At 38.0% G+C, this 19,900-nt stretch overlaps 1 protein-coding gene across 13 annotated transcripts in view; it reads right to left on the reverse strand.

The window, feature by feature from the left end:
* Nucleotides 1-14,969, reverse strand: part of KCNT2 (potassium sodium-activated channel subfamily T member 2) — a 452,321-nt gene extending 437,352 nt beyond the window's left edge. For 4 of the 13 annotated variants that reach the window (XM_058274897.2, XM_058274894.2, XM_058274895.1 and 1 more), the window contains exon 1: nt 14,340-14,969. In XM_058274897.2, coding sequence (XP_058130880.1) covers nt 14,340-14,434 — 95 coding nt within the window. In that variant the 5' untranslated portion in view covers nt 14,435-14,969. The remainder of the gene's footprint in view (nt 1-14,339) is intronic. The other 9 variants (XM_058274898.1, XM_058274901.2, XM_058274902.2 and 6 more) reach the window with 5 other exon arrangements.
* Between the last annotated feature and the right edge of the window lie 4,931 nt (nt 14,970-19,900).

Consider the following 19,900-nt stretch of genomic DNA (forward strand, 5'->3'; position numbering starts at 1 on the left):
CATAGAACAGACTTAGAACAAAGAATTATGCAAGGAAATGCTGTAGTAATTTAAGTAAGAAAGGCTGAAACCCAAACAAGAATAGTTTGAGCTTCTAACTAGATTCAAGCAGCAAGCGGAAATGTAATACAAAACTACTGTAAACATTTTACTGAAATTTGGGAGGATTATAGTGATATTGGTGGTGATGGAAAATTTTAAAATATAGGGAAGAAGATATGGCTCAAGCGACTGGGCTCCCAGCTATCATATAGGAGGTCCAGGGTTCGATTCCCAGGGTCGCCTGGTGAAGGCAAACTAGCCTGCATGGCAAGCTGGCCCACACAGGAGTGTTAACCCATACCGAGTGCTGGCCCATGTGGAAAGCTGGAGCAGCCAGATGACACAACAAAAAAGAGACAAAGAGGAGAAAGAATAAGATGTAGCAGACCAGGGAGCTGAGGTGGTGCAAGAATTGAGCACCTCTCCCCCACTCCAGAAGGTCCCAGGATCGGTTCCCAGTGTTGCCTAAAGAGAAGACAAGCACACACAGAAGAATACACAGCAAATGGACACAAAGTAGACAGTGAGCACAAAAACAAGGCAGGGGGGCATAAATAAATTAATCTTAAAAAAAAAAAAAAAAAGAAAATATATTCTAGTTTGAGGCAATTTATGATACCAAATACTTAGCACCCAGGCATCTTTTAGAATAATTATGTGCATAATATATACATATGTAAAAACAGATGTATTGTGCTATATAAGTAACTAAAATCAGGATCCTTCAACATCTTAATAGAACATTAAATTTCATCATATTTACTTTAGGTATTTATGGGAAGAGAAAATGAATTAATCCAATATCTATGAAGAAGTGATAATAACCACAATTCAGGAGTCTATCTTGTTTTTTGTTTTTGTTTTTGTTTTTGTTTTTAAAGATTTATTTTTATTTTATTTTATTCCCCTCCCCTCCCCCGGTTGTCTGTTTTCTGTGTCTTTTTGCTGCGTCTTGTTTCTTTGTCCGCTTCTGTTGTCGGCAGCGGCACGGGGAGTGTGGGCGGCGCCATTCCTCGGCAGGCTGCTCCCTCCTTCGCGCTGGGCGGCTCTCCTTATGGGTGCACTCCTTGCGGGTGGGGCTCCCCTACGCGGGGGACACCCCTGTGTAGCACCGCACTCCTTGCGTGCATCAGCACTGCGCATGGGCCAGCTCCACACGGGTCAAGGAGGCCCGGGCTTGAACCGCGGACCTCCCATGTGGTAGACGGACGCCCTAACCACTGGGCCAAAGTCCGTTTCCCTATCTTGTTTTAATTACTTATAGATTCTCCATAATGGATGACCATCCATCCTACCTTCTATTGACCACATTTATACTTCAAATTCTAAAAAAAAACAAAAAACCTCCAAACTTTATGCTCAAGGGAGGATTACTTGATTGAAAATCCATCAGTAAGTTTCATTTTTCCTTCTTTTGTCCTAGGATATATCTGGAATGTGTGTGTGTGTGTGTGTGTGCATGCTGTGTGTCCTGTAGGTCTAGTTTAAGTGAATATCAGCACCTGATAGTGAGAGATGTTATGAGAAAATTCTTCTAATTATATCAGCACCTGTCAGTGAAAGATGTTATGAGAAAAAGTCCTATGAAACTTGCTATTCTTTTATGATAGGACAGGGGATGACAAAATTTTACACAAACCAAAGAGCCACAGGGGCAATTTCCTTTAAACCTGAACACCAGGGAAAGCTGTATTTTCCCTGAAACACAAGTTTATTTTTCATCTTATACAATTAGTCATGTCATTTTTGCTCTGACTAACTTTGTGGCTTATCTCTGGTAATAGCATAAGGATTCAGAAAATCCATACTGTGCATCAACTCTACACCTGAATTGACTTTTCCCTTCATTATTTCTTTGTTCTGCTCCATTTTCTATTTATTTTATGCTACTGTAAACATTTCTGTGAGCTACTGTAAATCGTCTTTGTAACAAGGTGAAAGAAACCATTAATAGATCAAAGTGTTAAATCCTAGGTCAAGAAAAAGTCTCATAAAGGAACTTTTGTAGTCCTTTCAACATTTAATCTAATCCCTTAGCATCAACTCTCCCTAAAATGGCATATAGTCATGATCTACAGCAGTAAAGACTACAGGTAATTTGTATGTAATGAATATGGTCCTTAAATTCAGGTTCCATAAGCAGGGAATGCAATTGTTACTTTAGAACTTCTCTGCTGCACTGACAATATCTTGCTATTTCTGTAACCAACTAATGCCAAAATAATGGTTTTATATTAAATTGTAGATGTATCTAAAAAAAAAAAATCCTAGGTCAAGTAATTTCATATTACTGCATTTAAACCTCACAACAGTTTTGCAAAGGATGTCTTACCACCAGTATGGTGGGTGAGAAAAATGAGTTCCACAGAGGTATAAATGTTTAAGGGAGTAAAGGTATAAATACTTTAAAGAGTAAAGGCATCAATAGGAAACCCTGAAGTCCTACTGAGAAATGCTGAAATAAAAAAATACCTAATCATATCAAAAGAAGGAGAAATGCTGTGGACTGTGGAATACGCAAAGTAACTAAGAGATGGATGATCCTGGCCAAAGCTTCCAAAGCAGATATTTTAAAAGAGTCTTAGTACCTTACTAGTATGGTCTTATATTGCGGTGGTTTGGAGCTGTACATACCCCAGAAATACATCTTCTTAAATCTAATCCATTCCTGTGGGTATTAACCCATTTTAGGTAGGACATTTTGATGAAGTTACTTCAGCTACGGTATGGCCCAACTGAATCATGATAGGTCTTAATCCTCTTACTGGAAACTTTTATACACAGAAAGAAAAAGAGAAAGCCACAGAGTAGCAGCAAAGAAGTTGAAATCAAGGGAACCCTTTAAAAAAGCAGAAAGAGGTCCAGTAAGGCCGCCAAATGCACTGCCATGTGACAAAAGAGCCAAGGGCTAAGGATCTCTGGCTGCCAGCTCCAAAATGCCAGTCTTCAGGAAGAAAGCATTGCCTTGATGATGCCTTGATGTGAACTTTCTCTTAGCCTTAAAACCGTGAGCAAATAAATTCCCACTGTTTAAGCCAAATCGTTGCATAGTATTTTCTTGAGCAGCCAAGGAAATGAAAACATATTTGATCATTTTTGCTTCATATGCACAGAGGTTTTAATTACTTTTCATCTGTTTTCATCATATTAACCATTTTTGCTCATCCACTATCTTCATTTTACTCCCAAGATACTAATTACCATTAGCCTGTTTCTGAAAAATGAAATGGAATTAATTAAATAAAAATCATATATATAAAAAAATCTCTGCCTTACTTGTTTTGCCAATTTCCTTTTCCCAACAGTCAAAAGAACAACAGTCTAGGTCTAGACAGAAAAATTTTCCTCCCAGAAAATACTACCAAAATCGCAGAGCTTTCCTTTTAAGCTGGTCATTGAAATACTATCCCAGAAGAATGCAAATACTACGTGAATTTTCCACCTTCAAAATCATTTACATTTGTTTGCATTTTGTTCTTTTCGTTATTTAAATAGCATTAAATCACATTTGTGTATCTTATAAATATAGTTGTTAGATATAATATTTCAATTAATTCCAACTCTACCTCTTAGAGTTACATGACTTGGAATAAGTTATGTAATTCTGAACCTCAGTTGATTCATGTGTCGAATCGGAAAAATAACAGAATCTCCCAGAGTTGGTGTGAAGAAATGAAATACTATAAGCAATGTGGTTGGAACAATGCTTATTAGCATATTAAGCCCTTGATAAATGTTCACTATTTTATGATAAATACTACACTCAATATCATCATCCATTTTTACCTTGTCTTCTCTATTTTCAGTGAACCATAGGTGAAATAGCAAATGAAATCTTTTGTGAGATAAGCAAGATAACAAAATACTGAAAGCTTCCATCTATAATTTGCCAATGCAATTACCACCTGGTGTGCAGTGACTGAAGTCATCACTGTCACTACTTCCTGCTATTTGTGCTTCTTACTGATCACCCTATCTGGTCCCTAGGGGATCAAGTGGTATTTCAACTTTTGACAGACCTGAGGCAGCAGGCTGTCCATTATTAAACCACACATCTGGCCCCTATTGTTAACAACTGGTGGTTTGCAATATGCAGGCAATCTACCATTTTCCCACAGGGAGTTAAATGAGGTTGAAACGTGTTAATCTGCTTTTATCCCTATTCACACAGTGATTTACAAGATGGACTAAGTGTGCTCTTGTAATAACAATTAATCATTATAATTCTGTGCAAAGTCCAGTGCAGGAAAAGTCAGGAAAAAGCAGCCTTCTATTTCTGAGATACACTGTTCACATTTTTCTTTTTTTTGTCTTTGTATGCAATGTCCTTTACTTACATGTATTTACATACTGTGAAAATTGGAAGTACTATGACTCTGAGTTCAAGGAATTCATACACAGGGGAAATGATTATCAGTTTTTAAAGCCATGGCATAATTGCAGCACTGCTAACTGAAGCCGAGCTTGAAAGAGAGGCCCAGCTAAGACTCAAGGGAATGGGTCAGAGTTGGAGTTCCGCTGCCAGACACAGCCCCCTACAGACCAGTCAAGCTTGACAGTTTCTGTCTCCCTTCACTGCTTCTATTTGTCAAAAAAAGAGGTAGATAAATAAAATAGAGTCGAGACAAAGTCATGAAGAGAAATCTCACTGCATTTTGATCTCCCTTTTTTCCTCATCTTCTTCTCCCCAACACCTGGGAGCATGTTCCCCAATTTCCTTCATCAGTTTGGACTTTCCAGCCTCTAACCTCTTCATCTCCTAACTCCAAACCCATCCCCACTCCCAGATAAAAAGAGGCAAATAAATCTAATACCACTGATGAAATGACATTTATCTAAATGATTTATTTTTCCAGGTATATACAGGGGTTCCTCCTTCCCTTGAAATCATACTACCTCTAAGACTTTCTCTAAGAGTCAACTTCTTCTAGTTTGGCTTAATTATTAAAGAGTCACTGTCAGAAATTTCTAATCTACTCCTCTGCTTCTAAATGACCAAGCTAGGAGGATACAGTGCAATTCCACGGGGTTGCCAGCCTTCACAGAGCCTGGGTTTTATTTACCTGCTTCAAGTAAGTAGACAATCACTCTTCCTACATAAGAGGTATGCAATCAAATGTTACCACTGGCTCAAGGATCTCCCAAACCCAGAATACTGTGACAAATTATGAGGACAAATGCAAATGAACAAAACATTAGGTTGAAAGGAAGGTCACGAGGTGGTATTTGATACATGACATGCAAGTAAACTTTAGCTCCTAAGGAATCAGGCTTTGTCCTTTAATACACAGTATTTAATTAAGAACTCTAGAACACAATACGTATCAGAAAAGTTGTCAATATTAGTAACTGCTTGAGGCAATAGAAAACTAATCATACTTTTTGGCTGACAAAGTAAAAGTCATGATGACAGTATGTGACAAATTTCTTGGTTTCTATTAATTAGATGGAAATTAAATTATTATTTATAAATGCATATTAGGTATAAATATTTAATATGGATTATATTAAATGTTTGACAGACAGGTCCTATGCTGATTTGAAACAGTCAAAAATATATCTCTGCTCAGTCTTTATAATTTGCTTGTACAGCTTGGTCATTTCCTTACAACTTTAAAAACTTCACATACTATTACCACTTCTACCAGAAAGAGGTGTTTCTGGAACTCCTCATCCATTTCTACTCTACCTGGGTAATATACTCAGTATGAGAAGGACTAAAAGTCCCCTACCTCCACTCACATTCCACTTCCTAAAACTCTACCCAAACAATTTTGAGTTTGTACTGAGAATGAAATTCTGTCAGTGGTCCAAACCCATCCTTCTCTTCTCATCTCACTCTCTTCTATCTGTAGGTGATTTTCTCCACAGCTTTAGTAACAAGCTATATATGAGCCCTAGTTTATAATCCCCCACTTAGATCTGTCCACTGAACTCCAGACCCTACCTCCAATAACTGCCTCTGAATTTTCTCAATCCCTTTGTAAATGCCTTGCTCTCTCCTTCCATATAGCCCTTAATGAAAGCTGCTCTCTCAGCCTTTAAACAATTTTTACTTTTCACCTATTAACATCTCCTCATTCTGAGGCCTCAATTCCAGAATAGATTTCTCTAAGAGGTTTCTCCAAGCCACCCTCTTTTCCACCATACTCATCTGGTAGAAAATCATGTCCTCTTGTAGCATCTTGCAATTTTCCGTAATACCCTACAGCAATTGTAATTAAGTGTATTTGTGATTTTTTTTTATTACTGTCTATTTCCCCTACTATAAACTTCATTTGGCTAGTAATTATCTTTATTCAGTTCACAATTTTAGCCCTAGTACCTAGTATAATTCTTTTTTTTTTAAGATTTATTTATTTATTTCTTCCCCACCACCCCCAACCCCCATTGTTTGCACTTGCTGTCTGCTCTCTGTCCATTTGCTGTGTGTTCTTCTGTGTCTGCTTGTCTTCTCTTTAGATGGCACTGGGAACTAATTCTGGGACCTTCTGGAGTGGGAGAGAGACACTCAATCTCTTACATCACCTCAGCTCCCTGGTCTGCTGGGTCTCTTATTGTCTCTCCTCTATGTCTCCTTGTTGTGTCATCTTGCTGTGCCAGTTCGCCACACAGGCCAGCATTCAATGCAGGCCAGCATTCCATGCAGGCCAGCACTCCTGTGTAGGCCAGCACTCCTGTGTAGGCCAGTACTCCTGAGTGGGCCAGCATTCCACACAGGCCAGCTCTCCATTAGGCCAGCTTGTCTTCACGAGGAGGCCTTGGGAATTGAACTCTAGACCCCCTATATGGTAAACGGGAGCCCAATCACTTGAGCCACATTTGCTTCCCTCTAGTATAATACTTGATACTTTGTGGGTTTCAATATTTGTGAAGGAAATGCTATAAGGGTATCTACAGGCTATTTTAAAATGTGGTATATGATCCAGATTAATGGAGATGTGGAGGTTTCCCACCTTGCTCTAATTCCTCTTTGTGAGAAAGTTTGGAAAGACTCAGACCAGGGTGGGAAAAATGTCAGAGCCCAGCTCTCCACAAGTGTCTCAGAAATTTCTTCAAAATATTCAGAAACATTATTTAGCAAAAATAGTATTAGCCTTACAAACATGGTGACCATTTGAACTGACTTGTTAACAGTGATGCTCCATCCATTTTATCATCTGTAGCTATTCTCTGACCCTGAGTGTTGGCCTATTCTATCTTTTTTAAAAACCTGCCACACTGAATTATTTAAAGAATATAAAAGATATAGTGTCCCAAACAATTTTTATTCCTAGGTATATTGTATACAAATACCCTTTCTTTGATAAGATATTTAATCTTCATATACTACTTTCAAAAAGAATTTGAAAAGATAAGCATAATGTGGAACAATCTATCATCATCAAACTATCTTTTATCACTAGCTCACAATGTTTTTATAAATGTCACTCAAATTTCATCTTTTTAAAATGTTAATAGCATTACAACTTTTCTACATTGTGAGTTGATAGGACTTGATGTATAGAAATTCGTTTTTCAGATATTTATGTTTAACAGTGGATCCATACCATTTGTGAGATATACTTACAAGGCATGTTTGATTGCTGTCTGATATTTAAAATACTTGAACTGCTTTTTTAATGACCCTTAAAAAAACACATATGCAGTCAAGGACTGTCAAAGAGTGAAAGTAACAGTCATTCTAGATCATCATCTACTGTTTGGTTTAGTTTTACAGAGGAAAGTTTTATTAGCAAGTTAAGACTCAGGAAAGGCATTAGTTAAAAAAATATCTTAATGGGTAGTAATTAATATAGCTCATAAAAGACAAGGGTAACTTAATTTCAAACTATAAATATACAAACAAATCATATCTCAATGTAAAAAACTATTTTTGCTTCATGTTCTAAGGATAACTTTTACAAGCATGGTTCATAAGACAACACTGGCAATACATAAAAATACTAATAAAAAGAAATGAATCATCAATGACAAAATGACATGAATATATAAAACATTTTAATAAACAAGAACAAGACTTGTAAAAGTCAATAAAAATATTGCATTCATTATATTTTTTAAATTTATTTTATTTATTTATTTCTCTCCCCTCCCCAACCCCACCCGCAGTTGTCTGTTCTCTGTGTCTATTTGTCCGCTTTTAAGCGTCTTCTTTTGTGCGCTTCTGTTGTTGTTGTCATCGGCACGGGAATGTGTGTTTCTTTTTGTTGCGTCATCTTGCTGAGTCATCTCTCCGTGTGTGCAGCGCCATTCCTGGGCAGGCTGCACTTTCTTTCACGCAGGGCGGCTCTCCTCATGGGGCGCCCTCCTTGCACGTGGGGCTCCCCAACGTGGGCAGCACCCCTGCATGGCGCGGCACTCCTTGCACACATCAGCACTGCGCATGGGCCAACTCCACACGGGTCAAGGAGGCCCCGGGTTTGAACCGCGGACCTCCCATGTGGTAGACTGACGCCCTAACCACTGGGCCAAGTCCACCGCTCTGCATTCATTATTAGCATCAGCAAGAAGCGAAATTGTAGTCTAGATACAGGTATTTTTTATAACTAAATATATATTTTAATTTTAAATTTTGTACCAGTATTGGAAAGCAAAATTATGAATCTTAAGTCTTGATTTCTATTCAGTATTTCTCAGACTACCTTTAAATCCATTTTTTGCAGAAGTCACATTACTAACCAAAAAAAGGAAAAAAGCAGGTTAATAATTTTGATAAAACAATTAAGTTAGCTGAAATTCCTTATCTCGGTCACCAATTTGGAAGAATGTTTTTACATCCATTCTTCAAGATTAACTTGAAGCTACAATGGAGAGACTGTTTAGAAGGTTTATTTTTTGAACGTCACATAATTTATGTGGCAAATGAGATTACTACATTCCAATGTTTCTGGTCCAAGACTGTTTATATATGCTGAGGTAGTTTAAAAAGTTAAAAGTGCAGTATTTACAGAAGTATTACTAATACATAACCATATACAGAAAGTGGATATATGATAATTGTTTAGTAGAATCAAACTTTAAAAATAAATTCTTAGTAATCTAAAAACCACATTTCAATTTTATTTATAAAAGCAGGCCAAAAAGAAGGGATCATATATGTTTTTACATAAAGTGTTAATATCAAAATTCTTGGCTACTATTGAAAATCACTGTTTGTTAATCATATTTTTTCTGCATTTTATGTATTACACTGTTTATAACCGAAGTCATTTTTTGCAACAGGTTACCTTACTCAGTTTCTAATTTTTATTGCTTTGACTGTCGAATTTCTCTTAATAAAAATTAGCACTGTTAAAAAACACAGCATTGTCTGGATTATGTTTTTGACCATAAAAACTTAAATCATTTTTATAGGTATTGCACATGGCTGGTTGATTCCAGTATAAAATTAAGCAGTAAAAATATCACATTCTTTTTAATAACACCTAAAATATTTTAAAAGTGCATTTTTTGAGCTGAACTTAAAAAAAAAAGTTTAGAACAAATTCTTTAAAATAAATTGCTGATTTTCAAAATAGCATATAGTTTATTATGGGAAATAAAATTAATAAGATAAAATATGAGTCACCTGACAATCCAAAGCATATTCCTCCTATTTAATAAGAATATATAATGTAATACATTATGCAGTATATAACATCTAAAATTATACACTCCAAAACCTAGAAACATTTTCCTAATTTTATAAATACTTCTTAAAATATTAATTAATTGACTTCTACTCTTTGTTAATTTTTTATTTGAATCATTACAATGCATTAGATGACTTTCATTATTTTAAATGCCACCTATAAAATATGAAAGATATAATGAAAAGTACTGAAGTTGAAACAAACCTGTTTTTTGAAAACTAGAATGGTCTTAATTAAATAAATGCCCAACCCTTCTATGACTATTACTGAGAATTGTCCATTAACAATACTTCGAGTTGTGGCAATTTACCCACATTGATTTTATCCTGTTCCAAACTTTAAATCACTAAGTCATGATGGATGAGAAGTGCTTGTTCTGTCTGAAGGTGATTAAAACATGACAGTAAACAGTCTTCAGCTGTATGAAACTACCCTAAATCTTCATTCTTTTATAAACCATAGCTAAATTAAAACAGAATGGATTTCAACATTACAACTACTCTACATATCACAGAATGTCTCCCTTATAAAATGAGTTAACTTCAGTGAATTGTCATGTTCTTTTCAATTAGAGAATAACTGCAGGTACTAAATATCCTTAATATTAGATTCAACATATAATGAATGCCTTGAGGCACCTCTAATATAGTGAATTCAGCTACCTTATTTTTAAGCAAATTTTGAATATCATATCAATAAATGGTGCAGGATCTTCTTGACAGAATCTTAAAAAGTGGACATTCAGGAAGGACATCATCCTGTAACATAAGCAATGCTGTCAATATTCTGGGAATAAATTCACCTCTAACTATATCTGTCAATACCTCCAGACCAGACACTGTTTCATACTTCTCTTTATATTCTACTCAAAACCTAACTTAATAAGGCCCTGAAATGTAGCATGCAATGAAATATTTGTTGAATGGATAAATGGCCATTAAAGAAATATATGAATCATTTGAAAGAGATTTTTATGTTTTTGGATATCAAAGCAGCAAATATGCCTTATATATGCAACAGACAGCCCTAAAGCATAAGCAGTGATTTTGTTCAGAAATTCTCACTTATCTCACAGCACCACAGAACTAAGATCATCCGCAAGCTAAATTCTCTGCACTATGTCCAACTCTGTTTTTGAAGTCCTACTCAAAAAAGAATATCAGAATGCAAATGAGGGAGAAGTAATTATGTAAGGATGGCATTGAGACTGAGACTACATATATACATATGAATATGTGCTTGCACATTTATGTATGTTAGCACAAACACACATATACTACATATGTATTATATACATTACATATATAACTTATACATTAGACCTGTTTGTGCATCATATTTTTCCTACTTAAAAGTGGCACCATGTATATCTAGATGACCATTGCAAGGTTAGTTCTAAGAAAAGCATGGAGTACATACTTCCTGTATCTTGACAGGCTCACCAATTCTCTCTCTTAATTAATACCACCCCTTTATTCATCTGTCTTACACCTCACACATTTTCACAGTCAACAAATCCCTAAGATTTAACTTAAAATTCTTAAGGTAAGGAGCATAGCAGAAAGTGTCTACCTTCCCAAAGTTGGGAGAAAATTCTCCCATCTTCTCTAGGGTATGATTCTCTAGATCCCGAAGATACCCATCTTGGTTTAGGTTCCCATAGAAGAAGACCTTGAGGTAAGGACTGAATTTTAAGTAGTGTTTTGGGGAATGGATCCCAGAAAACAGCAGTAGGGGAATGGGCTTAATAAAGCTTTCCTTATCAAGCCATTTTCCACTGTGGTAACTGGAGTTTAGCGCCATTTTACCCAGGGTAAAACATGCTGCAGAGTTATCCCAACGAAGGGGCAGGAAACCTAAGGTATTTATCCAACAACTCCCTATCAATCATGGTTGAGAGCTGCCTGTAGAAGCATTTATTCAGTGGTGCTTCTGGCTTGCTCTCCACAGAGTCCTAGTATGCTCTAGATGCCTCTGGGGGAAGCTGGGGGGAGGGAGGGAATCTCACAGAAGATGTGCATAGAAGGCAATCTAGAAAACAAGAGCAGAGCACAAAACATAGTTGGTGGGAACCATCTGTCTAATTCTTTATGAAAGGGTACATCCTCTTCAATTCTATAGGAAATGAGTCCGGGAATATAACTGTGATAGTTGAGGATATGACAGCTACTCAATGTCAACTGCAAAAAGAAATTTCAGACCATCCAAAAGAGAAGGTTCAACTTAACTGCATATTAGTGTAGGATTCTGGAAATGAAAAAGTTTCAAGCTACAAATCAGAAGAGAGGAAGGGAATTAACACTTAATGAGAACCTTAACTATCCTAGGTGCCATAAAATCATTTCTATAAATTTAAAACGATTAAGTAGAAAGAATTTAAATTTTCTTTGACGAATATGAGTCACAGAGAACTTTGCTCAAGTGTCATTGTCACACTTACATATTACTCAAGACTCAAGGCAAGTACTGAACTTCCAAAAAATTCAGTTCCCCTGTCTTTACAATAATTACCTACTACTCAGGGATCCTGTGAGCACTGACCAAGATAACATAAGAAGGGTAAAGTACTAGCCAGTGCTTGGTGACAACTAAATGTTAGTCCTACACCTCTCCTTCCTCCTCCTTGTCACAATTTCATGAGGTAATAATACTATTACTTTTCTTATATATTACTGAAATAAGGTTATTGATCCTTATGATGGCTGAACAACTTGTTCAATGCCAGTTAGTTAATGAGTGAATAAAATAAGCAAAGCATTGAAGCCTGGTTCCCTATGACTCCAAGGGACTTGTCTTCAAATCCTAAAATTGGTGTTAACAAAAATGTCTCAAAACCAAAATTAATTTTAATGAAGCCATAAAATCAATCCTTGTAAATGAGTGAACCACTTTTAAAATGCTACATACTTCATTTTAATAGTAAATATGCCTTGAGTCTTTAAACTTGGGCTAGAATAAACTTTTATTATAAGAGCTATTTTAAATGACTGTGCAAAAGAATTTTCTTTGGAATATAGTAGTGTCTCATTTAGGTAGTAGTCAACAAACCAAAATTCTTAATTCTTGAAATATTTCTGCAGCTTCCTTAGAAAAATAAGGCCAATTACATTAACAACGTCTCAGATATGATTTAAAAAAAAAAAAAACTAGCCCACAAGGTATAAAATATGCCTTCTATGTATTCAACTCAATCTCATACTTTTTAAACTGAGGATTTCTATTCTGTGTGATAACCTCAGAGTTCTGAAATAAATATAGATTCAATAATTTAAGAACATCATGATCCCTTAAGATATTTAACTAGGCTAATATAGATTATCTAAATGGCAATTAACATTGCAGTGAATTTGTTTAAAATAGTCTTTTCTTGATCTTCAATTAACCAGAAAAGTTTTAGTTCCAAGCATACCGGTTATATGGTATTTTAATTTTTAACCCATTTATGTGTTTTTGCCTAAAAAGAAATATCATCCTCTAAGAATATCCATATTCCTTTAAATTATTTGTCTAAGACTAAAGAAGAAGTACTTAATTGACCCCCAAGATAAAATCCCTACGTCTGTAGGGAGAGAAGTTATACTGAAAGGTAAGGAGGCAAGAGAAAGAGAGTGCATTGCTCAGTGAGGAGTTGGGAGATGTTGGATTGGACCAATATTGGATCTTTTATCTAATTAAAATAGATCATCAATACCAACTGAACTTAAAAGAAACATATCAATTGAGTTGCAAACTTAGTTAGTATGCATATATTATTTAAAAGCAAGGAATCACGGCATGTGATACATGAAATGACTATTTCAGAGAAGACTAAATAAGTTCAATCAAACACAAGGTAGTCTTTTTAAATAATGAGACAGAGATAGCAGGAAGAGATTCAGAAGTTTAACTAGGTAATGCAGGTGATGCCATAGACAAAACACATGGGCAACAATTTTCCAATCATCAATATTCTGGTTTTTAAACATTCGTTTTGAGACACGCATACCAGACTGACTGAAAATAAGCTAATTACGGAAAGATTGTATCATGCTCGAAAACACCATTATTAATTGTCTCAATAACCCGTTCGAAGTGAAAATTTCTATTACAAAGGTTGTCATTTTCACTAATTACCTGTTACATATGTAAACCAATTGTCTACCTGCAACTCCAAATGTTTAAAACAGGATAAAATTCCCTGTGCCAAGTAGGCAACTAATCAAGACAACATTGACAAGGAGTAAAGCATATAGGTGCATGAGACTTTAAGTTTCTAATGTGCCTTTTCAAACAACTTTTGGATACATTTTCGAATTTCATTTAAAACACCTTAAAGATAAAGAATGAGAATTATTTGGCACTCATACTGCGTGCCATTTGAATGTGTTGTATCTCTCATAATATCCTGATACACACCCTAGGAAAGGGCAGCGAGACAAAAGAATAAGCACCGAACAAATGGAATAAATATGTTGCAAGGAAAGGAAAGTGCAAAGGAAGAGTTCCTTATCTATAGCAATTGCTCTATAGAGTCAAAATGGAGACATATCAGAGTACCTTTTACTCCCTCCCCCAGTCTCAGTCTCCCTCTCCGGCTACCTCTCCTCCTTTCCCCCTCAGCACCCACCACCTCCGCTCTTTTCCAGCTGAATTTACGGAAAGACAGTGCCCCACGCTACTCACCTGTCATCATTTTGCCAGCCTTGGTCCCCAAGCAGCAAATCCCGAAACCTGTACCTGGGAGGCAAAGGGGGTACCTCGCTTTCCAAATCAACCATCCTTCCTCAAAGAGTGGGAAGCATAAACCAATAAATGGATGGGGAGGAGGGAGAACGAACGAAAATAAAGCAGATTTGAGGGAAAGGAATTTTTTAAATGTGACCGAGAGAGGGACGGGAGAGGGAAAGGGGTTTCGGATAGGGGGAAGGGGTCGGTTTCGAGCCGGAAGCTGAGGCTGAAAGGGGGCTGGATCCTCTTTCCAAAGGGTGCGATGGGAATGATGCAAACCAAGCCCAGGAGCAAAAGTCTGGCTCTGACTAGAATCAACGCTGCCACGGAACCGCCCCCAGGCTCTGTACCGCCTCTGGTCCCAGAACTGGGAGGGGGTTCGGGGGGCGGATCCAAAAGTTACTTGGCCGAAAAAACCGCGCGGTGCCTGGAAAGACGGGTTTGGGGTAGGAGGGAGCGCAGCGTAAAGGTGAAGCACTTTCCTAAGAGGCAGGTAAAAGATTTTCCTCCGAGGCCAGTCAGCCTCCTGGCTGCAGCTGCTTCGGGTAGGCGTGCTCCCCGCACAGCCCAGGACTGGCAGGATCCGGGGGGGAGGGGGGGGGCGGTGGGTTTTGGTCCAAGAAGCCGCCAACCTCGCGTTTCGCACAAACGCCCTTGGGAGCCGAAGCGGAAGGCCGAGCCAATGAAACTCCCCCTCGTTAGCATAACACTGTGACTGCCCGGGGGTGCCTTAGGGACAACCACTGTGGGCGAGCTAACTTGAGGATTCCTGACCCCTCCTTCTGGGGAAGAAGGGAGCTTTGGGTGCTTGTAGGATTTCCAGGTTCTACAAGCTCCTTCGCTTTGATCTCCTTCAGCCGGGTGGGCGGGATGGAAAAAAGCACGTTCCTGGAAAGGGAATCCCAGCTTTCAGCCCTAGAAAAGCTCCATTTTTTTTCTCACATTCTGGAAGAAAGAAGTGTTTCTCTGATCCCGAAAAAAGCATGAAGGGCCACTTTAGGCCACTGGAGAGAAACATTTAGATGATAGCTTGGAAAGCACGTCGATGATTGTAGAGTAGTAAATTACTATTACAACTGTTGCTGCTACTAGCTGGGTTGTGCACTTCCAGGTTGCATAGACTTAGTCTTCGGAATGTTCTTTTCAGTGGTTCACACCCTCCGAGGAAGAAGTGAACCAGAGTTTATTTTTCAGTATCAACCACTGCTTATTGGAGCCCTACTATTCCAGCCCTCGTTTACAATTTGCCTGCAATGTTCTTTCACCCAATAATTCATTTCATCAGGGTACACACAGATGTGAAATACTTACCATTTGATAGACTTGGGCTAGGTTCTGAGGATACAGACTATCATACACATATTGAAGTGATATGACATGTTAGATGCTATAATCAACGAATATATGAAAGAGGTTTGGAAATACTTGTGATGTAACACAATTATTCACGAAGGGGTCAAGGAAGAGTTCCTGAAAATTAAGTAAACTTATATTACTGTATTAGTTTTCAGGCTACTATGACAAATGCCACACAGGAGGTTGGCTTAAACAATGGGAATTTGTTGTCTCATGTTTAAGAGGACAGAAAGCTTGATTATTCCCCAAATTGATAGCATTCTGGCGGGCTGACAATCCCAGGGGTTCCTTGACTATCATGTGGGCATGTCCTCTCCTTTGTCTTCCCGTTCCCCCAAACTTCTGGCTCTTTCATGTCTCTTTGTCTTTATAAGGCCACTAGTAATAAGATTTAGACTCATTCTGAGTCATGTGGCCCTAACTTAATTAAAAAAAATAAACCCAAATCGTCCTTTTTACAATGGGCCACACCCACAGGGATGGGATTCAGATTAAGAATAGTTTTTTTCTGGGGTTGATAACTCAACCTATCATAATTCCTTTGCATCCCATTTAAGGGAAAGGAAGAAATGTGAAGCATAGGGAATAGCATGAGTACAGGCAAAGAGAAAAAAACTCGCTTGGTGTGCCAAGGACATAGTGATTAATTTTGTATAATTAATGAAGTAGAAGTCATGTGTTTATCTTGCATCTCTTCCCTTCTCCCTATGACTTATCTTTCCAGCACAGTGCCTTCAAAATAGTAAGATCCCAATAAATATGTGTTGAGATCCATTAAAGCTCTTAAACTTAAAAATTAGTAATTTATTAATATTATTAATGTATCAATGGTACACTAATTTTCTGTGTGCTGAAATAGTGTTGTCAACAGACTGCTGGTGCAGTGGTGCAGCACATGTCGCTTGGTGCTTATGGATTTCATTGTGAAGATTCGCTGAATCACTTGTTGAACTATGTATGGCCCAATGTGTTTGAGACTTCTCCCCATGTGATTCAGGTAGTTTTGGGAGCCCTAGGGGGCCTGAGAGTTGCTACTGGACCACGTAGAATGTTGCAATATTGTTTACAGGTCTGTTTCACCCACCCAGGAAAATCAGAGAAGCGTATTGGAAAATTTACAACTCCATCTCCATTGGTGCACAGCATGCGCTCATAGCACCTTACCCATTTATCATCTACAATGATGATAAGAACACCTATATTCGTCATGAACTTGACTGTATCTTATAATTTTGTTTGTTTTGTGTTTAATGCACAGCGGTTTCACACCTTAAACTTACTTCGATTTGGTGATGTTAACTTTTAAACATTGCAGATCAGTGTAGAACTGGTCATAGAGGAAAAGCTAAAAATCCAGTAGCATGATTTTTCATAACCTGTCTTTGTTTTTGATGTTAAACATTAAATGCCAGCAGTGACCAGGAATACAGTGATGACACACACACCATACTGGAGGGATTTCATTTTTAATTCATCTTTATAAAGATTTAGAATTCATTCCTTGTGTTTAAAGGGAATGTTTAATTGAGAAATAAACCTTTGTGTACAAAAAATATTATATATATTGTTGTCAAAGTGATGAAGTTTGTAATTCTAAATTTAAGTAAAGTAAAATATTAACATAATATAAGAAATGCTTGGCATTTCTTGAAATAAAATACAGCAATATATACCCATTGAATCTATAAATGGAAGATCTTTTTGTTCACTTTCCTATTTTCTTTTCAGTTTTCTGTGGACAGACTTTTTATTTTTTGTCATTAATTTTGACTTTTACTTCTCCCACCTGTCTTTCTGGAATTTCTTTTGTTCATGCCATGCCATGATGCTCCCTGCTGTTAAAATATATTTTTCTCTTTCACTCTTTTTAACTTGGTTTCCTTTTTTTCATTGTACTCTTTTAATCTCCTATCTCATAGACTCTTTTTCTTTGTGTGGGTGTAAAAGCTTTCATTTTACCATGATATGAGATTGGATTTGGGGAAATATTTTTAAACTTGGTTCTGCACATTACAATTTTGCACCTTGTATAATGGTGTTCTTAAGCTCCTTCAGCAATATTTAGTATAAATTAGAGCAATGGGAGATGTTGGTATCATCCTAACAAAAGATAATTCAGCAAGTCTAAATTATTAAGCTGGTCTGGTAGAGCGTATCAAGAATGAAGATTAAAAAAAAGACTGATTCCCAACTTTATGATTTTCTTTCCTTCTAAACAACACATTTGAGGGGATCTCCAAATTCCTCCCTTTCTTTTCAATAGAGAAATAAAATCTTTCTAAATTTCTCTGGTTTCAATACATTGATTGACTATACTAATATTTTAACATAAAAAGAAAAGAGCCATTCCCATTGTAGAAGAATGAATTTATTAACAATGAGTAACTTATTGATAATTGTCTTGTGAACAATGAACATAAGTGCAATCATAAAATACCATACAGAGAGAAACCAGCAAATGGCGGTGAAGTAAGGAGCTTCTAGAGTCAGCTCCTGCTACAGGGCAGTCAGCAAACACCCAGAGCTCTCTGGAGCTAGCAGAAGCACCTGTTTGGGGACCCCAGGAGGCCAGAAGTACATCCTGCAATGTCCTTGGGGGAGTGGAAGGAGGAGACTGCCCAACTTCAGAGAAGACTCCTAAGTAGAGCGCTCCACGCCTCGGAGGCTGGTGCCAATCCTCCACTGGAGCCACAAGCTGCCTCGGGAGCTGTTCCGCGGCTGGAATTGAAAGCTCCACTTCCCCAAAATGGGGGAAGAAGAGACAGTTAGGCACCAATTTCAACTATGATGAGGAAATTCAGTGGGCTACAATATAATCCTGAGAACAGCTAAGGTTTGAGCCTGTCCAGATCAGAAAGAGGCTGGGAGCCGCCGTCTTACTCCACACCTGGCACGAGGGGAAGTGGGGCAGACTGAAAATCCCACTGCTGGTGGGGACCGGTTTTTCCCATCCAGATCATATTGCTGGTCTATCCTAGGCCCCAGTGCCACCTCCAGCAGGGAGGAAGCTGCGGGGACCTGCACCAGCCTCTCTGGGAAATTACCTGCCAAGCGGTGGTGGCTGATAATTGTCCTACTCTGGCAGCACAAGCCACCACAGGAGTTACTCTGTGATGGAAATTGGAAGCTCCATTTCCCAGAAACAGGAGGAGGAGATGGTTGGCGGCCAATTTCAACTACTGATTAGGAGACTTGACTGGCTAAGAGATAAACCTGGGAACAGCTGGGGTGAGAAAAAGCCCAAGTCAAAAAGAGGCCAGGATCCGCCATTTTGACTCCGCCCCAGCCTGAGGGGAAGCCAAGCTGACAGTTTCTTTCATGCAGGTCAGCCTGCAACCTGCCTAGGCATCAGCCCTGCCTCTGTCAGGGAGGAGGCTGAGGAACCCTGCACCAGCCTATGCAGGTAACTTCAGGGAACTTTGGCTGGCATAGACTGAAAATCAGAAGTCTACCAGGGCAGCTGTGGTCATCTTAGGACCTGCACTGCATATTGCTGCCAACACCTGGAGCTCTATCCCTGCCCCAGGCAGGAGAGAAAGGGATGTGAAGCTCCATCAGTCTCTCTGGGCAACTGCAGTCTAGGCCTGTGTTATTCCACAAAGCTGTGACTCTGTCCCTACCCCTGGAAAAGGAGAAAGTTGGAAGAAGCTTCATTGGTCCCTGGTGCAATGAGAGCAACTTGAGCTTCCACAGCTTACAGCATCGACTACATGCTTGGTTCCGATGGCATAATCAGCAAGGGAGAAATGATAGGAAGCCCTAAACTAGACAGAAAAACCACACCCAGAATAAATATGCTAGTAAGGCAGATGCGAAGGCACCAACAAAAATTACAATCCACACCAAGAAACAGGAGGAGATGACCTAGTTAAAGGAACAAGATAAGCCTCCAGATGAGAAAAAGGAATTGAGACAACTAATTATAGATGTTCAAAGAAATCTCCTCAATAAATTCAATGAGATGGCTAAAGAGATTAAAGGATATTAAGAAGATATCGGATGAGTACAAAGAAGAATTTGAAAGCATACATAGAAACATAACAAATCTTATGGGAATGAAAGGTGCAATCAATGAAATTTTTAAAAAATCATTGGACTCATATAATACCAGATTTGAGGAGGCAGAAGAAAGGATTGGTGAACTTGAAGAAATGGCCCCT

Source organism: Dasypus novemcinctus, chromosome 13 (genome assembly GCF_030445035.2).
Source record: "Dasypus novemcinctus isolate mDasNov1 chromosome 13, mDasNov1.1.hap2, whole genome shotgun sequence".
Lineage (NCBI taxonomy): Eukaryota > Metazoa > Chordata > Mammalia > Cingulata > Dasypodidae > Dasypus > Dasypus novemcinctus.